This window comes from Argentina silus (assembly GCF_951799395.1).
Source record: "Argentina silus genome assembly, chromosome: 1".
Classification (NCBI taxonomy): domain Eukaryota; kingdom Metazoa; phylum Chordata; class Actinopteri; order Argentiniformes; family Argentinidae; genus Argentina; species Argentina silus.
The window spans coordinates 31,412,037-31,428,401 of record NC_139655.1 but is presented as its reverse complement, the minus strand read 5'-3'; the positions used below and the strand labels follow the sequence as shown (position 1 = coordinate 31,428,401).

General features: G+C 44.9%; 1 protein-coding gene across 1 annotated transcript; it reads right to left on the bottom strand.

The window, feature by feature from the left end:
- Nucleotides 1-60: 60 nt before the first annotated feature.
- On the bottom strand, nt 61-16,296 carry LOC310814980 (retinal guanylyl cyclase 2-like; the record flags this gene model as incomplete). Its single annotated transcript, XM_083684567.1, has 19 exons — nt 61-185; nt 2,015-2,100; nt 2,514-2,605; nt 2,839-2,937; nt 3,182-3,356; nt 4,590-4,658; nt 4,752-4,875; nt 6,896-7,059; nt 7,159-7,307; nt 7,783-7,926; nt 8,849-9,002; nt 9,157-9,333; nt 9,531-9,614; nt 9,735-9,854; nt 11,989-12,028; nt 12,128-12,209; nt 12,336-12,696; nt 12,809-13,107; nt 15,666-16,296. The coding sequence occupies 19 exons, from the start codon at nt 16,294-16,296 to the stop codon at nt 104-106; spliced, it is 3,132 nt and encodes a 1,043-aa protein (XP_083540693.1). The 3' UTR covers nt 61-103.
- Nucleotides 16,297-16,365: the final 69 nt, after the last annotated feature.

Here is a 16,365-nt window from a genome sequence, read left to right as displayed (position 1 = left end):
CATTGTTGTTTATTAGTATCTGTATATGTGTGTGTGTGTGTGTGTGTGTGTGTGTGTGTGTGTGTGTGTGTGTGTGCGTGTGTGTGTGTGTGTTTCTTTGCAGCTATTTCTTCTTCTGTCGATCAAGAAACTTCTGTCTACGTTCCACAGGGATCTCATCTAGACTGATACCATGGTTACGTGCTCTGAGAGAGAGAGAGAGAGAGGGAGAGAGAAAGAGATGGAGAGAGAGGGGAGATGAATAGAGGCGGAACACAGAGAGAGGGTACTCAATACATTATATTCATGTATTTGATCTTTTAGACTACTCATGTATTTAAAGGAGCATGTATCAAATTTATATCAAATTGTATTCACATTTGGACAAAGGCAGATTAAATTAGCACCACCAAAGTATGAAAAATCAATATCATTACTGTGTCCCTTGAGTTTATCTGAAAGTAGAAGGATCTGTCCTGAGTGAATCGGTCGTATTTCGTCACATCTTTGTCGCTCATTAACATCTGCCAATACCTGTTGAAATCAGTTTTCTAATCCCTCCCATGACTACACAAAAAAGTAAACAAGCAGCTTTGAAAAGCTCATCAACTCATCATTAGTTTTCATCGTGAGTCAGTTTAATTAGTTACTGGAATGCATGAACATAATGGAATGTTGACATGGAACGTTTCCACTCCACGGATTCATCAGGCCCATATCAACAATCAGAAACTTGCCATCTATGAAAAAAGAAGCAATGATAATAGATGGTGCTTCAGCAGGAGACTGCATTAAAGGTAGGAATCACCAAAATTTCACGGAAAGCTAGCAATCCTCATGAATGGTTGATTTAAGGAGAGAATCAGGACGTTTTTGGAAAGTGCAGCTCCTATCTAGCTAGCTAACGTTAGCTAGATAGGTAATGAAAGGTAATAATTAAGAGATAATAAACCTACACCTACACACCAAAGTTGCAGTCTACCCCTGTACGGATGAGAAACATAGACAGTCTACAGCCGCCACCTGAAACAGCTTGAGTCCTTTCACATGAAATGCTTCCAGCGCATTCTGAAAGTGACCTGGCAGGACCGTGTGTTGCTCTCAGAGATCCTACAGAAGTCCAACTGTAGGAGCATAGAGGCGATCATCACCCACCACCAACTCAGATGGCTCGGCCATGCCATCTGAATGCCAGCTGACCGTCTGCCCTGGAAAATCTTGTACAGACAGTTACACCTGGGCCATCACTCCTCAGGTGGTAAAAAGAAGCAGCTGAAGGACCAACTGAAGACATCACTAAAGAAGTGTGGCATGAACCCTACCACCCTGGAGACTGCTGCTGCAGATCGCTCCACCTGGTGTGGACACTAGCAGAGGAGAGAAGGACTAAACACCGCCTGGCAAGGAGGCAGAGAAGAAAGATGCCCACAGCTGCACCTGCCACAGTGGGTCAGGCCTTCATATGCCCTGCCTGTGGCTGACAGTGTGCATCCCGTATTGGACTACAGTCATCAACGGACCCACAAACAGTAGTAGAAATCATCATCGGCCACAATGGACTACCATAAGCAAGTAATATTCACCCTGCATCAGATATATCTATCTGTATGTGTATATATACTCAGCCTATACAAGCAAATTCTGATTGGTTGAAGTGGCATTCTAGAGTTATTTTCATTTAATCTAGTTCATTCTAGATTTTCAGATAACCATAGTTATATGGATGAGCGCTACATTGAAGCAGGGCTTCTACTGACTGAGTGACTGACAACAAAGTTACAGAGCCAACTCTGGCAACAACACAAACCTAGATTTGCTTAGTGATGCATTGTATACCGAGGTCCAAGGAGTGTATATTTTTAGCCTGGTGTGAGGTATATGTATATGTGTATGTGTATATTATTACCCTGGTGTGAGGTATATTTATATATGTGTGTATGTATATTTACCCTGGTATGAGGTATATTTACATGTGCATGTGTATATTATTACCTTGGTGTGAGGTATATTTATATATGTGTGTATGTATATTTACCCTGGTGTGAGGTCCGGGGGTACAGGAAGAGGTTTGGTGAAGCCCTCTCTCCCAACCAGCCAGTAGGTGTCCTCACCACCCTTTCCCTGAAACACACATGAAAATATACCAACTCTGTGTGAGTGAGTGTGTGTGTGTCTGCCAGCGCCTGCGTTTGCATACAGGATAATGGATAACAACAATATGGACAACTAACTAGTATCAGGGAGAGAATCTAACACAGGTCATACATGTGCTGTGGTAATCACTCTATCAGTACGGTGGCTGTATTACAATAAACTTGAGAGCATAATAGCGAATGCTCTGCACTCCCTGCAGTAGCGTGTGCAGCTCTCGCATCAGCCTCCACAGCCACACGAGGTGGCATCAGCTCCGGAAGCGCTAATTCAGTATCATCATTGTCATCATCCACCTCGATGGACAGCTAACTCTTACCTACCTCAACCCAAATGAAGCAAGGGTCATCATCCACCACGATGGACAGCTAAGATGTGTGTACCTTTAATTGTGGGGCTCTGGTTTCACACTTGTATCCAAGTTTCAGACTCTGCAGAATCTTCATTGTGCTGAAGCTGAGATGTATCCTGTATGCTGCAACACACACATTCAACACTGTGAGAGTGTGTTCATGCCTGCGTTTGTCTGTGTGTGTGTGTGTGTGTGTGTATATGTATTCCTGCGTTTGTGTATGTGTGTGTGTATAGATGTGTTTGTGTGTGTGCGTGTATGTATTCCTGCGTTTGTGTATGTGTGTGTGTATAGATGTGTTTGTGTGTGTGCGTGTATGCAAGCATGTGTGTGAGAGAGGAGAAGGTGCTACTGACGCAGTCCTGAAGACTCCATGAGGGATGCTATGGTCACCGTGTCTCCAAACAGACAATATCTTGGCATTGTAAGACCAACCACACCAGCTACCACAGGACCTAAACACACACACACACACACACACACACACACACACACACACACACACACACACACACACACACACACACACACACACACACACACACACACACAGACACACACACACACACACACACAGACACACAGACATTGAGAGAGAGAGAGAGAGAGAGAGAGAGAGAGAGATTCAGGGCTGATGCAGATCTTGACTTTGACGTGGGGCATGTGTTTGATTAGAGGTCAGGGGTTAGGGGTCAGTACCGGAGTGCAGGCCGATGCGGATCTTGACCTTGACATCAGGCATGTGTTTGATGCGGAACGTTCCGATACAGTGAAGGATGTCCAGAGACATGTTAGAAATCTCAGCAGCGTGACGATTCTTATTCTTGTTAGGAACACCTGACGCTACCATATATGCATCTCCTATAGTCTCCACCTACACACGCACGCACCCACGCACACACACACGCACACACACACATAGGGTTAGAGGAGTGTTAAGGGCTTGGGTTAGGTGTAGGGTTAAAGGGACATTTTACCCTTATTTTACTTTTGCTATCGTTTACACACTGTATCTTGCCAGTAGTTGGCCTGTGTGCAGGTATTGCAGCATGTATTCCATATATTCATCAAAACATCACAAGTAACTTTTTCCCAATAGGTTGGGAAAGACCAGCACCACGAAAGTTCTATTTAGTCTGTAATACATATTTCTCAATATATGCAGTTGTGATACACTAAGCAAACAACACGTGATTAGTTGTCTATTCTTAACTTGGTATTTCAGTCAAATTACATGATGTTAACATTGGTAGCTGGATAGGCTGCTAGCTAACAAGCTCACTCGAACTCAGAACAAACGTTACTCTTTATGGATTTTGGGCATTTTACAGGCATGTGCGACGTGCCTGCTGCTATGATTGGATCAGAGCATTGAACTGTACGCTGTGCCTTCTGTCGCTAACCCTAACCCTAACCCTAACCCTAACCCTAACCCCACGCCGTCTCGTTCACCTCAGACAGACAGTTCGACAGAAGCCAGTAGACGACTTGCAGCTCTGTTTTTATCTCAGCTCAAAGCTCATACCTTCCGAAACTGTGGTAATATTGTACAAGAATAAATAAAAACTATTGATCTTTGATTTTGTGTATCAGTTAATATATCAACCATGCATGCATTTTAAATAACAGGAATTTCTCATGAGGAATAGTGATAGGCGTTCGCTAATATCGGTTCTATCCGACTGAGCTGGTTAGCAGCCTAGACAGCTACCATTGCTAACATCATGTCATTAGACTGAAATAACAAGTTTAGAATAGACAACTTGTGATGTATTGTTTTCTTAGTAAATCAACTTTTTCGAACAAGTATTCAACGGACAACTTAGGATTTTGAGTAATATTTATTACCGACTGAATGGAACTTTTGTAGTGCTTTCCCATTCTATTGGGCAAATGTGACTTGTGATGTTTTGATTGATATATGGAGTACATGCTGCAATACCTGCACACAGCCAACTAGAGGGCACTAGTTGAAGGTATGTAAGTGGGACAGGTGTGGGGTCAGGGTTACATGAGGGGTCAGGTGAGGGGTCAGGTGTGGGTTCAGGGTTAGATGAGGGGTTAGTTAAGAGGTTAGGGTTGAAGGGTCAGAGGTGAATAGACCTGCCTTATAGACATCATGAGTAGCGATGATGGCATCAAAGGCAGTGTAGAGATCATTCAACAGATCCACCACCTAGACACAGAAACTGTGTTAGTGTGTGTGTGTGTGTGTGTGTGTGTGTGTGTGTGTGTGTGTGTGTGTGTGTGTGTGTGTGTGTGTGTGTACCTCTATGGGTTCGCTGAGGGCTGAGACGGTGGTGAAGCCAACAATGTCGCTGAAGTAGAGAGTCGAGTCTGAGAAATGCTCTGGTTTGACGGGTTTCCCCATCTTCAGAGCCTGGGCGACAGATCTGGCGGGGGGCGGGATATAGAGATGAGAGATGGAGAGAGAGAGGGGGGGGAGAGAGAGAGAGAGAGATGGAGAGATGTTACGGATGAAGGTTGCGCTCCCAACGCGGCCCCTAGGTGTCTCCCTCCATCCTTCCACTGTGCCACCTCAATCACAAACTCATCACCAGCACCTGTGCGTAATTGTCACTCATGCTATATGTCCCCTCACTTCCCTTCACTTCCCGCTTAATCTTCACCGTTTGTTGGTCGCTTCAGGAGCGTGAGTTATATGAGTACACGAGTACTATTTTGAGACTGTGATCTTCTTTTATTTCAAGCCTTGAGTCTGTGTTTTTGTATCCTGTTTTGTCTACCCTTCCTCAGTAAAGATCCTTTTGTTTGGTACCACAAACTACTCGTCCGCCTCCCATTCTCTGCACCGCACCTGGGTCCGTTTACAACACCAAAACCTTACAGAGAGAGAGAGAGCCCCACTAAGTGTAGTTTTCTAGGACACTACGTTGGTAATTTGGTTGAGCAAAGTTAGCGCAGAGGCAGAGGGCAGCTCTCCAGCAGTGAGTGCATGGGGATAATGAATATGACATGAAGATTGTGTCCATTTGTCACTTGCCAATCAGGATTTCAATGCAAATGTTGGAATGGATCATTATTTTTGGACAAATAAAATGACCATACTTACAGTTTAGGCAACAAATTTAACCACAAGCTGCAGTGTCTATGATATCATAATTTAACCACAAAACAAGCCTAAAGTAGCTTGCCGAGTGCTGTTAACGTTTAATGAACCTGTCCTGACCATCAGCTAAATAGAGTGCCCTGTGTAACCTGGCCATCCTGTTTTTGTGGATAACTAGTGGTTTACACCTAACAGTGTGGCCTCTGTAGTTCTGCCTCCGTAGTTCTGTAGATGAAATGTCTCTGATACATTCACGCCTACCACCTGGAGAGAGTTCCTGTTCTGTGGGACAGTTGTTTTGAGGGTTTTCTTGGTGAGTATGGCCTACCAGGCCGTTTGTGATTTCTGAGCTCACCAGTACTTTCTTTCCTTTTAATGATGTTCCAAGATTTTGGTAGGTTTAAGGTTTTGGCAATATTTTGGATATTTCAGCCTCATAATGTCTACCCTGACTTTCATTGACGTCTCTTTGTTGACATGTTGACAGACACCAATAGCAGACTCCAAAGGCAAACGCCTAGAATCAATACTAGACATTGAGAGCTCTATGCGACAGAATACATCTGATGAATCAGAAACACCAGTCAAGCCAATTGTCCCATCACCTTTGGGTACCCTGAAATAAAGGGACTATGCATTAAAATTGTGGTTAATATTCAACATAAAAATAAATATATCACAGGATCATTGTGGAGTGTGCATACACAAACATGGTTGTTTGACCCTGTTAGGACAGCGCTGTGCACATTTCCAATAATCAGTGGGTGCAATCATGCAATGTGGGGGGTAGACATACAAAGCTATTGTATGTCACAATATTATTCTCCCCTTCCAATATTAATATGGATTGGAAGTGGAATTCTCACAACCATCTTTTTAGTTTGAGCGTAAAGGCTCTCCAAACGTATTGTCTATGAAGTAAGTATGCATGTTATATTTTCCTATATAGTCGGTATGCATATAGTATAACATTTTTAAGATATTCTCCAATTAGAGTTTGTGCCATATCGAAGGTTGCATGATTGAATTTATAATTGGCACAGAAAGAGATGAGAGAGGGATCCCAGACCATTGCTGTGCCTGTTATGAAGGGTCTATTTTTGTGTGGAATGGCTAATTTGTCCTCCAAACACTACCACTTGTTGCTCCGTCTATTTGGTGCAAACTTTGTGTTGGTGGGAGCAGGTGCACCTTCAGGTGAGACCAAATTACCAAATGGTCTTTGCACATGGTTTTATCACAGTGCATCACTGCTTAGCAGAAGCAAATTGGAGATGAAATATAGAAAGAGAGAGTGTGTGTATGTGTGTGTGTGTGTGTGTGTGTGTGTGTGTTAGTGTTACCTGGGTAGCAGCTGTCCCAGTAGTTTGTCAGTCTTGGTTCTCTCCACCTCCAGTTCGTCAGTCCTCTCTCTGATCAGATCCTCCAGGTTAGAGGAGTACTGCTCCAGCATCTTCAGCATTGAGTCTATGATGTTAGCTTTCTTCCCTCTGGTCAAACTCTTAAACTACACACACACACAAACACACAAACATTTGTTGTGTTTTGTGTGTGTGTGTATGTATGTGTGTGTGTGTGTGTGTGTGTGTGTGTGTGTGTGTGTTACCTGTTGAAATATCTCCTGGAAATTGGGTCTTCTGTCTGTGTTTTCACTCCAGCACTGCTGCATCAGACTGATACACTCCAGCGGAGCCGAGTCCACATTCACCCACGGTCGACAGAGAGGAGGGGGACAACGCACCATGTCAATGATCTCTACACACACACACACACACACACACACACACACACACACACACACACACACACACACACACACACACACACACACACACACACACACACCAAATTAAACACACAAACTCAGACACAGAGACAACATTGTGACTTTCTCTCTCTGTCTCGATCTCTACACATACACACCTGTCTCTATTTCTCTCTTCCTCCCCACTCTCTCTTTCCCTATCTCTCCATCTTTCCCCCTCTTTCTCTCCATCTCTCCCCCTCTCTCTCTCTCAACATCTCCTCCCACACCCCTTGTCTCTCTCTCCATCTCTCTTTCTCCCCCTCTCTCTCACTCTCTCTATCCATCTCCCCCCCACACCCCCTGTCTCTCTCTCCATCTCTCTTTCTCCCCCTCTCTCTCACTCTCTCTATCCATCTCCCCCCCACACCCCCTGTCTCTCTCTCCATCTCTCTTTCTCCCCCTCTTTTCTTCTCTCTCTCTCACCGTGTGCAGGCATATCCATCATGGCGTAGGGGGCGGAGCGTGAAATCACTTCATGTGTGATGATGGAGAAGCTGTAAACGTCTCCTGGATACGAACCTCCCTGCTGCGGACTCCGCAACAACTCTGGAGCTGTCCACAGGAGGTCTACGCACGCACGCACACACACACACACACACACACACACACACACACACACACACACACACACACACACACACATACACACACACGCACACACAAACAATTCATATACAGCTATGCAGACCACAAGCAGGATATATCTGTACCATCTGACAATGTTGATTCACTTTAATAAAAAAAACACACACACTAACCAACACACTAACCAGCATCACAACATACAAACCAGCACACAAACCAACATCACAACACTGCTGTTTGGATAGCTGGGTTAGGGCTGGATAGCTGTGTTAGGGTTGGATAGCTGTGTTAGGATTGGATAGCTGGGTTAGGGTTGTCTGGATAGCTGGGTTAGGGTTGTATAGCTGGGTTAGGGTTGTATAGCTGGGTTAGGGCTGGATAGTTGGGTTAGGGCTGGATAGTTGGGTTAGGGCTGTCTGGATAGCTGGGTTAGGGCTGTCTGGATAGCTGGATTAGGGCTGGATAGCTGAGTTAGGGCTGACTGGATAGCTGGGTTAGGGCTAGATAGTTGGGTTAGGGCTGTCTGGATAGCTGGGTTAGGGCTGGATAGTTGGGTTAGGGCTAGATAGCTGTGTTAGGGTTGTCTGGATAGCTGTGTTAGGGTTGGATAGCTGTGTTAGGGTTGTCTGGATAGCTGTGTTAGGGTTGTCTGGATAGCTGTGTTAGGGTTGGATAGCTGTGTTAGGGTTGGATAGCTGTGTTAGGGTTGGATAGCTGTGTTAGGGTTGTCTGGATAGCTGTGTTAGGGTTGTCTGGATAGCTGTGTTAGGGTTGGATAGCTGTGTTAGGGTTGTCTGGATAGCTGTGTTAGGGTTGTATAGCTGGTTTAAGTTGGATAGCTGGGTTAGGGCTGGATAGCTCTAGAGTGTTCTAAAGTGTTCTTGAGTGTTTTGGCAGGCCTCACCCTCATCTATCTCCAGTTGGCTGAGGTTTTGGGAGTGAAGGATCATGGGATAGCCATAGTCAGTGACCTTGAGGACGAATCGTGGGTCAACCAGACAGTTACGAGACTTCAGACGACCGTGAGTCAAATCATGCATGTGCAGGTACTTCATCCCCTACAAACACACACACACACACACACACACACACACACACAGAGTAAAGAGTAATTTTGATGAGGTCATTGATGAAAGATGATTATGATGTATGTGTGTGCGTGCGTGCGTGCGTGCGAGCGAGCATGTGTGTGTGTGTGTGTGTGTGTGTTACCTTGATCAGATCCATGATCAGTGAGGACTTGAACATCCAATCCAGTCTCATGTTGCTGTCTGCCAGCAGGTCCATCAAGCTGCCGCGAGGACAGTACTCCATGACTATGGCAAAGATCCCGCAGTCCAGGAACAGACCCATGTACAGGTTCAGATTCTCATGATGCATCTCCCTCAGCTACACACACGCACACACACACACACACACACACACACACACACACACACACACACACACACACACACACACACACACACACACACACACCAGCATACTTTACTTGTATTCACAGTAAACAAGCAGTAAGTACCAAAAGGGTGTGTGTGTGTGTGTGTGTGTGTGTGTGTGTGTGTGTGTGTGTGTGTGTGTGTTACCTCGGTGAACAGAGTCTGTGTCTTCTTGTTGATTTTTGATAACTTCTCTCCATTGGGGCATTTCTTCAGCCACACCCAGTCACCCTGGCAATGAGACATTGAATATAGAATATTATTGACTCCTGCAGTCACTAGTATTGTGTGTGTGTGTGTGTGTGTGTGTGTGTGTGTGTGTGTGTGTGTGTATGTGTGTGTGTGTGTTACCGCCATCATGCCGATGTTTGAGCTCTTTGGTTCAGTCTGGATGTAGCTGCGCCCGGAGATGGAGAAGGTTGGAGTCTGCACATCCAACAGGCTCTTCAGCACACTCTCCTCATTTACCCTCTACACAGAGACAGGACATGACACACACACACACACACACACACACACACACACACACACACACACACACACACACACACACACACACACACACACACATACACACACACACACACACACACACACACACACACACACACACACACACGTCAGGTGTGTTCTGCCACATGTGTGTACAGGCATAAGAGAGTTGTCAATGTCTAGTATTGATTCTCAGCTTTGCATTTGCCTTAGGAGTCTATGGTGTCTGTCAACATGAGCACCAAAGAGGTGTCAATGAAAGTCAAGGAATCCATTATTAGGCAGAAAAATCTCAAGCATAGCCAGAACCTTAGGCTTGCCAAAATCAACAGTTTGGAACATTAAAAAGAAAAAAAGGCACTGGTGAGCTCAGCAATCGCAAACAGGCTGGTAGGACAAGGCAGACTTCTACAGTGGATAACCCAAGAATGTTCACCATAATTAAGAAAACCCCCAAAACCCTAACCATAACACAGAATACGTCACCAGCAGAACTACAGAGGCTTCACTGTTTGGTGCAAACCACTAGCTATCCACAAAAAAGCCACTTACAGTTTGCTAAAAAGCCTGCAGAGGTTAGGGAGAATTTACTGGAAAAGTTTACATTAAATAAAAGAAAAATAGACCGGGGGGGGGGCTTGTATTAGGTTGTGTTTCATTACTTCTCTTTGCTCTGAGAGTTTTTTCATCTTGGTCATCCTAAACCATTACCCTCTTGATGGAGAGGTGATCAGTGAAATTCAAATGCAAATGCTTTAAATTAACACACACACACACATTTCAGGGGATAGCTGTAAGCTCCCCTCCCATCTTGATCCAAAGAGCATCTTTTATGTAGTGATAATTGAAATACCATCGTAATACCCACTGCCTAATTTGAAAACTGGAATACAAAATACAGACTATATCATGATGACTGTGGTCTGTACTGAGTAGATCCTAGACTGTGGTCTGTACTTAGTAGATCCTAGACTGTAGTCTGTACTGAGTAGATCATAGACTGTAGTCTGTACTGAGTAGATCATAGACTGTAGTCTGTACTGAGTAGATCCTAGACTGTAGTCTGTACTGAGTAGATCCTAGACTGTAGTCTGTACTGAGTAGATCATAGACTGTAGTCTGTACTGAGTAGATCCTAGACTGTAGTCTGTACTGAGTAGATCCTAGACTGTGGTCTGTACTGAGTAGATCCTAGACTGTAGTCTGTACTGAGTAGATCCTAGACTGTAGTCTAGGATGAAGGCTAAAGCACCATTCAACATGCTGTTTTTTATCATCAACACTTTGGGCTCTATATTTAAAAAAAACAAAAACAAAAATTGACCCACATGATAAGGCAGTAATAAATTAATGTAAAATTAATGACAAATAATGGTACATTAGTTGAACTTGCCCTCCCTTGCAAGATGTTTTGATCTAATTCATTTTATATTTTGAAATGTGGTTGTTGTGTCAGGGCTACACTCACAAAATAATATCACTGATCAGCGTGAGCCCTATCTATTGAGATGATAGCCCATTTTTCAAACAATACAGGACACAGTTAGGCTACAGTAGACCCTGCAATCACAAACCATTCTCACTCTCTCTATTAAAATGTTCATTGCAGTGATTATTAGTAACCATTCAAAAACACTACAGCACTATCCTGCTCACCCCAATCAATTATTCATTTCATGTGTCGAGTAATAATTAAATGAGCGCATTATGAACACATCCAGGCTTGGCTGGTGCCATGTGATTGAAGGTCGCAGGGAGGAGAGGTGCACAAAATCTAAAGTTCATCTGAGTTTGCATCGTAAACTGGGTCCTGGCTTTACAGGCTTTTCGCCTGCTCTCTGTAAAGTCCCAGCTGTCTCTGACCACTCTAGGCTGACTTAACGTGTTACTGAAAAACAGAAGTGCATGCAAGGACTAGTTTTAAATAAAAGTGTCTTCAGGCTCCTGCAGACCTCCACAGTGGTTAGAGTAGCGCTGGGATTTCTGCACACACACACACACACACACACACACACACACACACACACACACACACACACACACACACACACACACACTTACAGACCTTGACAATGTGTGTGTGGATGAAGACAACATCGTCAAGTGTCAGAACCAATTTACAGTATTCTCCTTCCATCTGCCTCTTCTTCATCCTGATAGAGAGAAAGAAAGAGAGAGAGTGGTGTGGAGGGGGTCAAGACACACATATGATTGTGGATTAAATGTGATGTGTGTGTATGAGTGTGTCTTACTTGTAATAGACACGTGCTGCCCCTCCTCCCACCAGCAGACACACCAGAATGAACATGAGGTAGATAGTCACACGATCCATCCCTACAGAGAGAAGCACATACATATGATACACACGCACGCACGCACGCACGCACGCACGCACGCACGCACGCACACACACACAGTCTACGTAGTACAACACCTCTCTCCCCCGGAGTTGGTACTGACCTGTGCAGGCAGTAGTTGGACTGAACCAACAGTAGTTGTTGGAGGGGGGTTTCCCACCAGGGAAGTGGAAGGAGCGGGCCAGTGGGCGGAGCCCCCCATATGTGAGACTGGGGTCGAGGGTGTGTGTGGGGCGGAGTATGTCCCCCATGTTTGAGTCCAACACCACATACTTGGCCTGCATCCCCTTCCCCCCCCTCCCCCCCGAGAGGACCTGGTTGAAACCCTCAAACTCAAACCCGCCCTCGGACTGGGTGAGCTCCGCCCCTGACACCCATCGCCTGCCCCCTGCCTGGCGACGTTCCTCCACCGCCTTAGCAACGAAGTACACTGCATTGTAGATGGTCCCGAAGAGAGGAGACACCTGAAACAGACACACACATCAAAATAAATAGTTAAATTGTGAGATGGTGCTGAAGATACGCAAACTCAAACACGCAATAAAGTACATCCACAACACACAAACACACAGACACCTCCTCTGCAGGGACATCGCTCGTTATCTCATGGAACAACTGGGCTTCACGGTATGCCTCGTAGAAGCTGCGGTCTGAGTCCATGGTAACAGTAACCACGGCGTTGTAGGCCTGCCGTAGCCTCGTGTGATTCGTCAGAGCAGGGAAGGCTGTGTTCTGATAGGGCAGAGCGTAGAGCAGGGTGTCGTAGGGCAGAAACACGTAGCCATCAGATATCAGGCCCAGGTCCAACGCGGCCAATAGCAACGCTCGCTGCTCCTCTCCACCAATCAGTACAGAGCTCATGCACATGATTACCACTGGGGAAAGAGAGATACAATGCCCTGTGTAAGTAATGGGACAGTGAAGCATTTTTTCTTCTTTTGGCTCTACATTCCAAACACAACATTTGTGAGCATATTGGTTTCAGAAATTACAACACTTTTTATACATAGTCTCCCTATTTCAGGGTACCCAAAAGTGATAATTGGCTTGACAGGTGCTTCTGGTTCAACAGGTACTACAGTGCACATCATGTGTGCAGTCATAAAAGAGCTTGCAATGTCTTGTATTGATTCTAGGCTTTGCGTTTGCCTTTGGAGTCTGCTATTGGTGTCTGTCAAAGAGACGTTGATAAAAGTCAGAGAAGCCATTATGAGGCTGACATAGCCAAAACCTTGAACCTACCAAAATCAACAGTTTGGAATTAAGAATGACACCTAAATAACTGTGCCACAGATCAGGAGCACTCTCCAGGAGGTAGGTGTAAATATGTCAGAGACTATCATCCACAGAAGACTTCACCAGCAGAACTACAGAGGCTACACTGCAAGGTGTAAAACACTAGTTAGCCACAAAAACACGATGGCCAGGTTACGGTTTGCTAAAAAGTACTTAAAAGAACCTGCATAGTTCTGGTCTTGTGGACAGATGAGACAAAAAATAACATGGACCAGAGTGATGGCAAGAGTAAAGTGTGGAGAAAAGAACTGCCCAATATCCACAGCATACCACCTCATCTGTGAAATATGGTAGAGAGAAAAAAAAATAAAGTAAAAAATTGGTGACCGGCCAAGTCAATCTCCAGAAATCCTTTTGAACATGCATTTCATATGCTGATGAGGAGACTTAAGACAAAACATTCTCAAAACAAACAACAACTGAAGATGGCTGCAGTACAGGCCTGGCAGAGCATCACCAGAGAAGATACCCAGCGCCTGGTGCGGTCAATGAGACTTCAGACTTTGCAGCTCTCAGGCAGTTATTGCATACAAAGGATGATGAAACCAATATGTATACAAATACTATCAAATAAAATACTTTAACCTCATAGTAAGTGTTTGATTTGACAAATCCTAACCTTGAGAGTGTAGAGCCGAAAGAAGAAAAAAATGCTTCAATGTCCCATTACTTAAGCAGGGCACTGTGGTTAAAGCAGAATTGTACCCTGTAATCCAGTAGACACATTCACAAAGGAATCGTGTTACGAAACGATGTCAAGGGGCATATTATTGAGAAAAAAGGTTGCAGCTTCTTTTTACAGCACAGCATAAAATATACATTATGGATTAAACACTTTGTGTATGACTACATTTTGAATCTGTGAACTGTAACAAAGGCAAATGATTATGACTCATGACCACTCACTCTGTGATAGCATTTCTTTCAATTTTCGAAACGATGCATTGAAATCAATTTGAGATTAATGTGCCAGTCAAAACTGTGAAATGATGTGCCTATTCAATCCGTTGTGAGCAAGGGAAGGGGGAATTCTATCCCCTCCAAATATCACCTTCCCCAAGTCAACAAGGCACGAAGGCATCCCACAATTCATTACAATACATTCAACACGCCCAATCCGCCGTTAGTGGTCACTGTTTCATACCTGTCTTTTGACGTACCCAGACAGGTATGAAACAGTGACCACTAATGGCTGTTCAGGCTATCCCTCACTCAACCCCCTTTGCTCAGCTCACTCGCAGAAATCAAAACCTCACTGAAGGCCTCACTCGATATGAGGGAGTAAGGGAAGGGGATGCGTACGTTTGGAATGAAATGGACCCCCGGTCTCCAGCAATGAGTGTCCATTGTCCTCGCGAATCAGTATTTCTCTGCAAATGTTGGAATGGATAATTATTTTTTCCAAAGAAAATGCCCATACTATCAGTTGTAGGCAACAAATGTAACCACAAGCTGAAGCGTCTATGATATCATAATCTAACCACTCAACAAGCCTACAGTGGCCCGCCAAATTCAACCTGCTGTCTCTAAATGCTGTAATACATGTTTTATCCAATTTGCAATTTCTCATTTATCTCTCGCAACCCCCAACCATAACCTTAATTACCTGCCACTTCAGTGTGGTCTTACAATTGCCAATATGCATTTATTTCTATAATTTCACACCTTTTATGTTTACTCTCTGTAAACGCCGTCAGGACTTATTATTATTACATTAGCTTACTGTAGGCGTACTTAGGGTCGCTGGCAATAGTGGATAATATTCAATGTAAAAAGAAATACATCGTAGGGTCGAACTGAATTGAATAAGTGGAATTTGAAAACTTTCAGGATAATTCTAACAACCATCTTTTTCGTCCAAACAAAGTCGGTCTACATATTTTCCTATAATCTACAATGTTTAAGATATTATCCTATTTGATTTGATATTGTATCAAATACATGCACGGTTCAATGATTTAATTAGTAATTGACACAATTGGGACAGGAGGCGATGTATGCAACATTGGTCATTCGATGTTTTATGGAATATAGCTGACAGAATTTAGTAATGCGAGAATATATAGTCTTTGCACATGGTTTTACTGCTGCGCAGCGCTATTTAGTGGAAGCCCCCTCCCACCCCACAAACACACACCTTTGACCTTGTCAGCCTCCCTGATGGTCCTAAGAGCAGCGTGTGGCCCCTCCCCCTCCATCTCCATGGTGACCACTGGACCAACCGACAGCCCCAAGGCGCGTAGTGATGATGCCACTTCTTGTCCGGTGGCCTCCCATAGGTCGGTGGAGGCTGTGACCACAACCACGTGCGCCCAGGCAAAGAAGCGTAGAACAGACCAGAGGATTCCAGGGGGAGGGGGGAGGGGCGGCAGGGAGGGCTTATCAGAATCAAGACATCCTGGGGATGCCAGCCCCGCCCCCCAGTGACTGGTCAATAGGGACGCGGCCGAACAGAGAGCGGGGTTGAAGGGGCCAATGTAGGCGTGTCCGTAACCCTCCAACCCGGCAAACTGTGCGATAGCGTGGGAGGAACTGCAGGATTCTGTTAAAACAGTGACGTCGTACCACAACGCACGGCTCAGGCTAGTATCCCTGCGTAGTCGTGACAGCGCCAGGTGGACCGCCACCCCTGGCAATGCCCGAGAGAACACATTGTCACATGACCAAGGACCAATCACAGTCAGCTTAAAGGTCGCCGCCCACACCACAGGCACGCCTAGCAACCACAGCAATATCCTTAGCAACCACCTGCCACGGAGGGATGCCATGGCAACTCTCTGTTACCCCACCTGAAGAGAGAGAGAGAGAGAGAGAGAGAGAGACAGAGAAGTAATAAA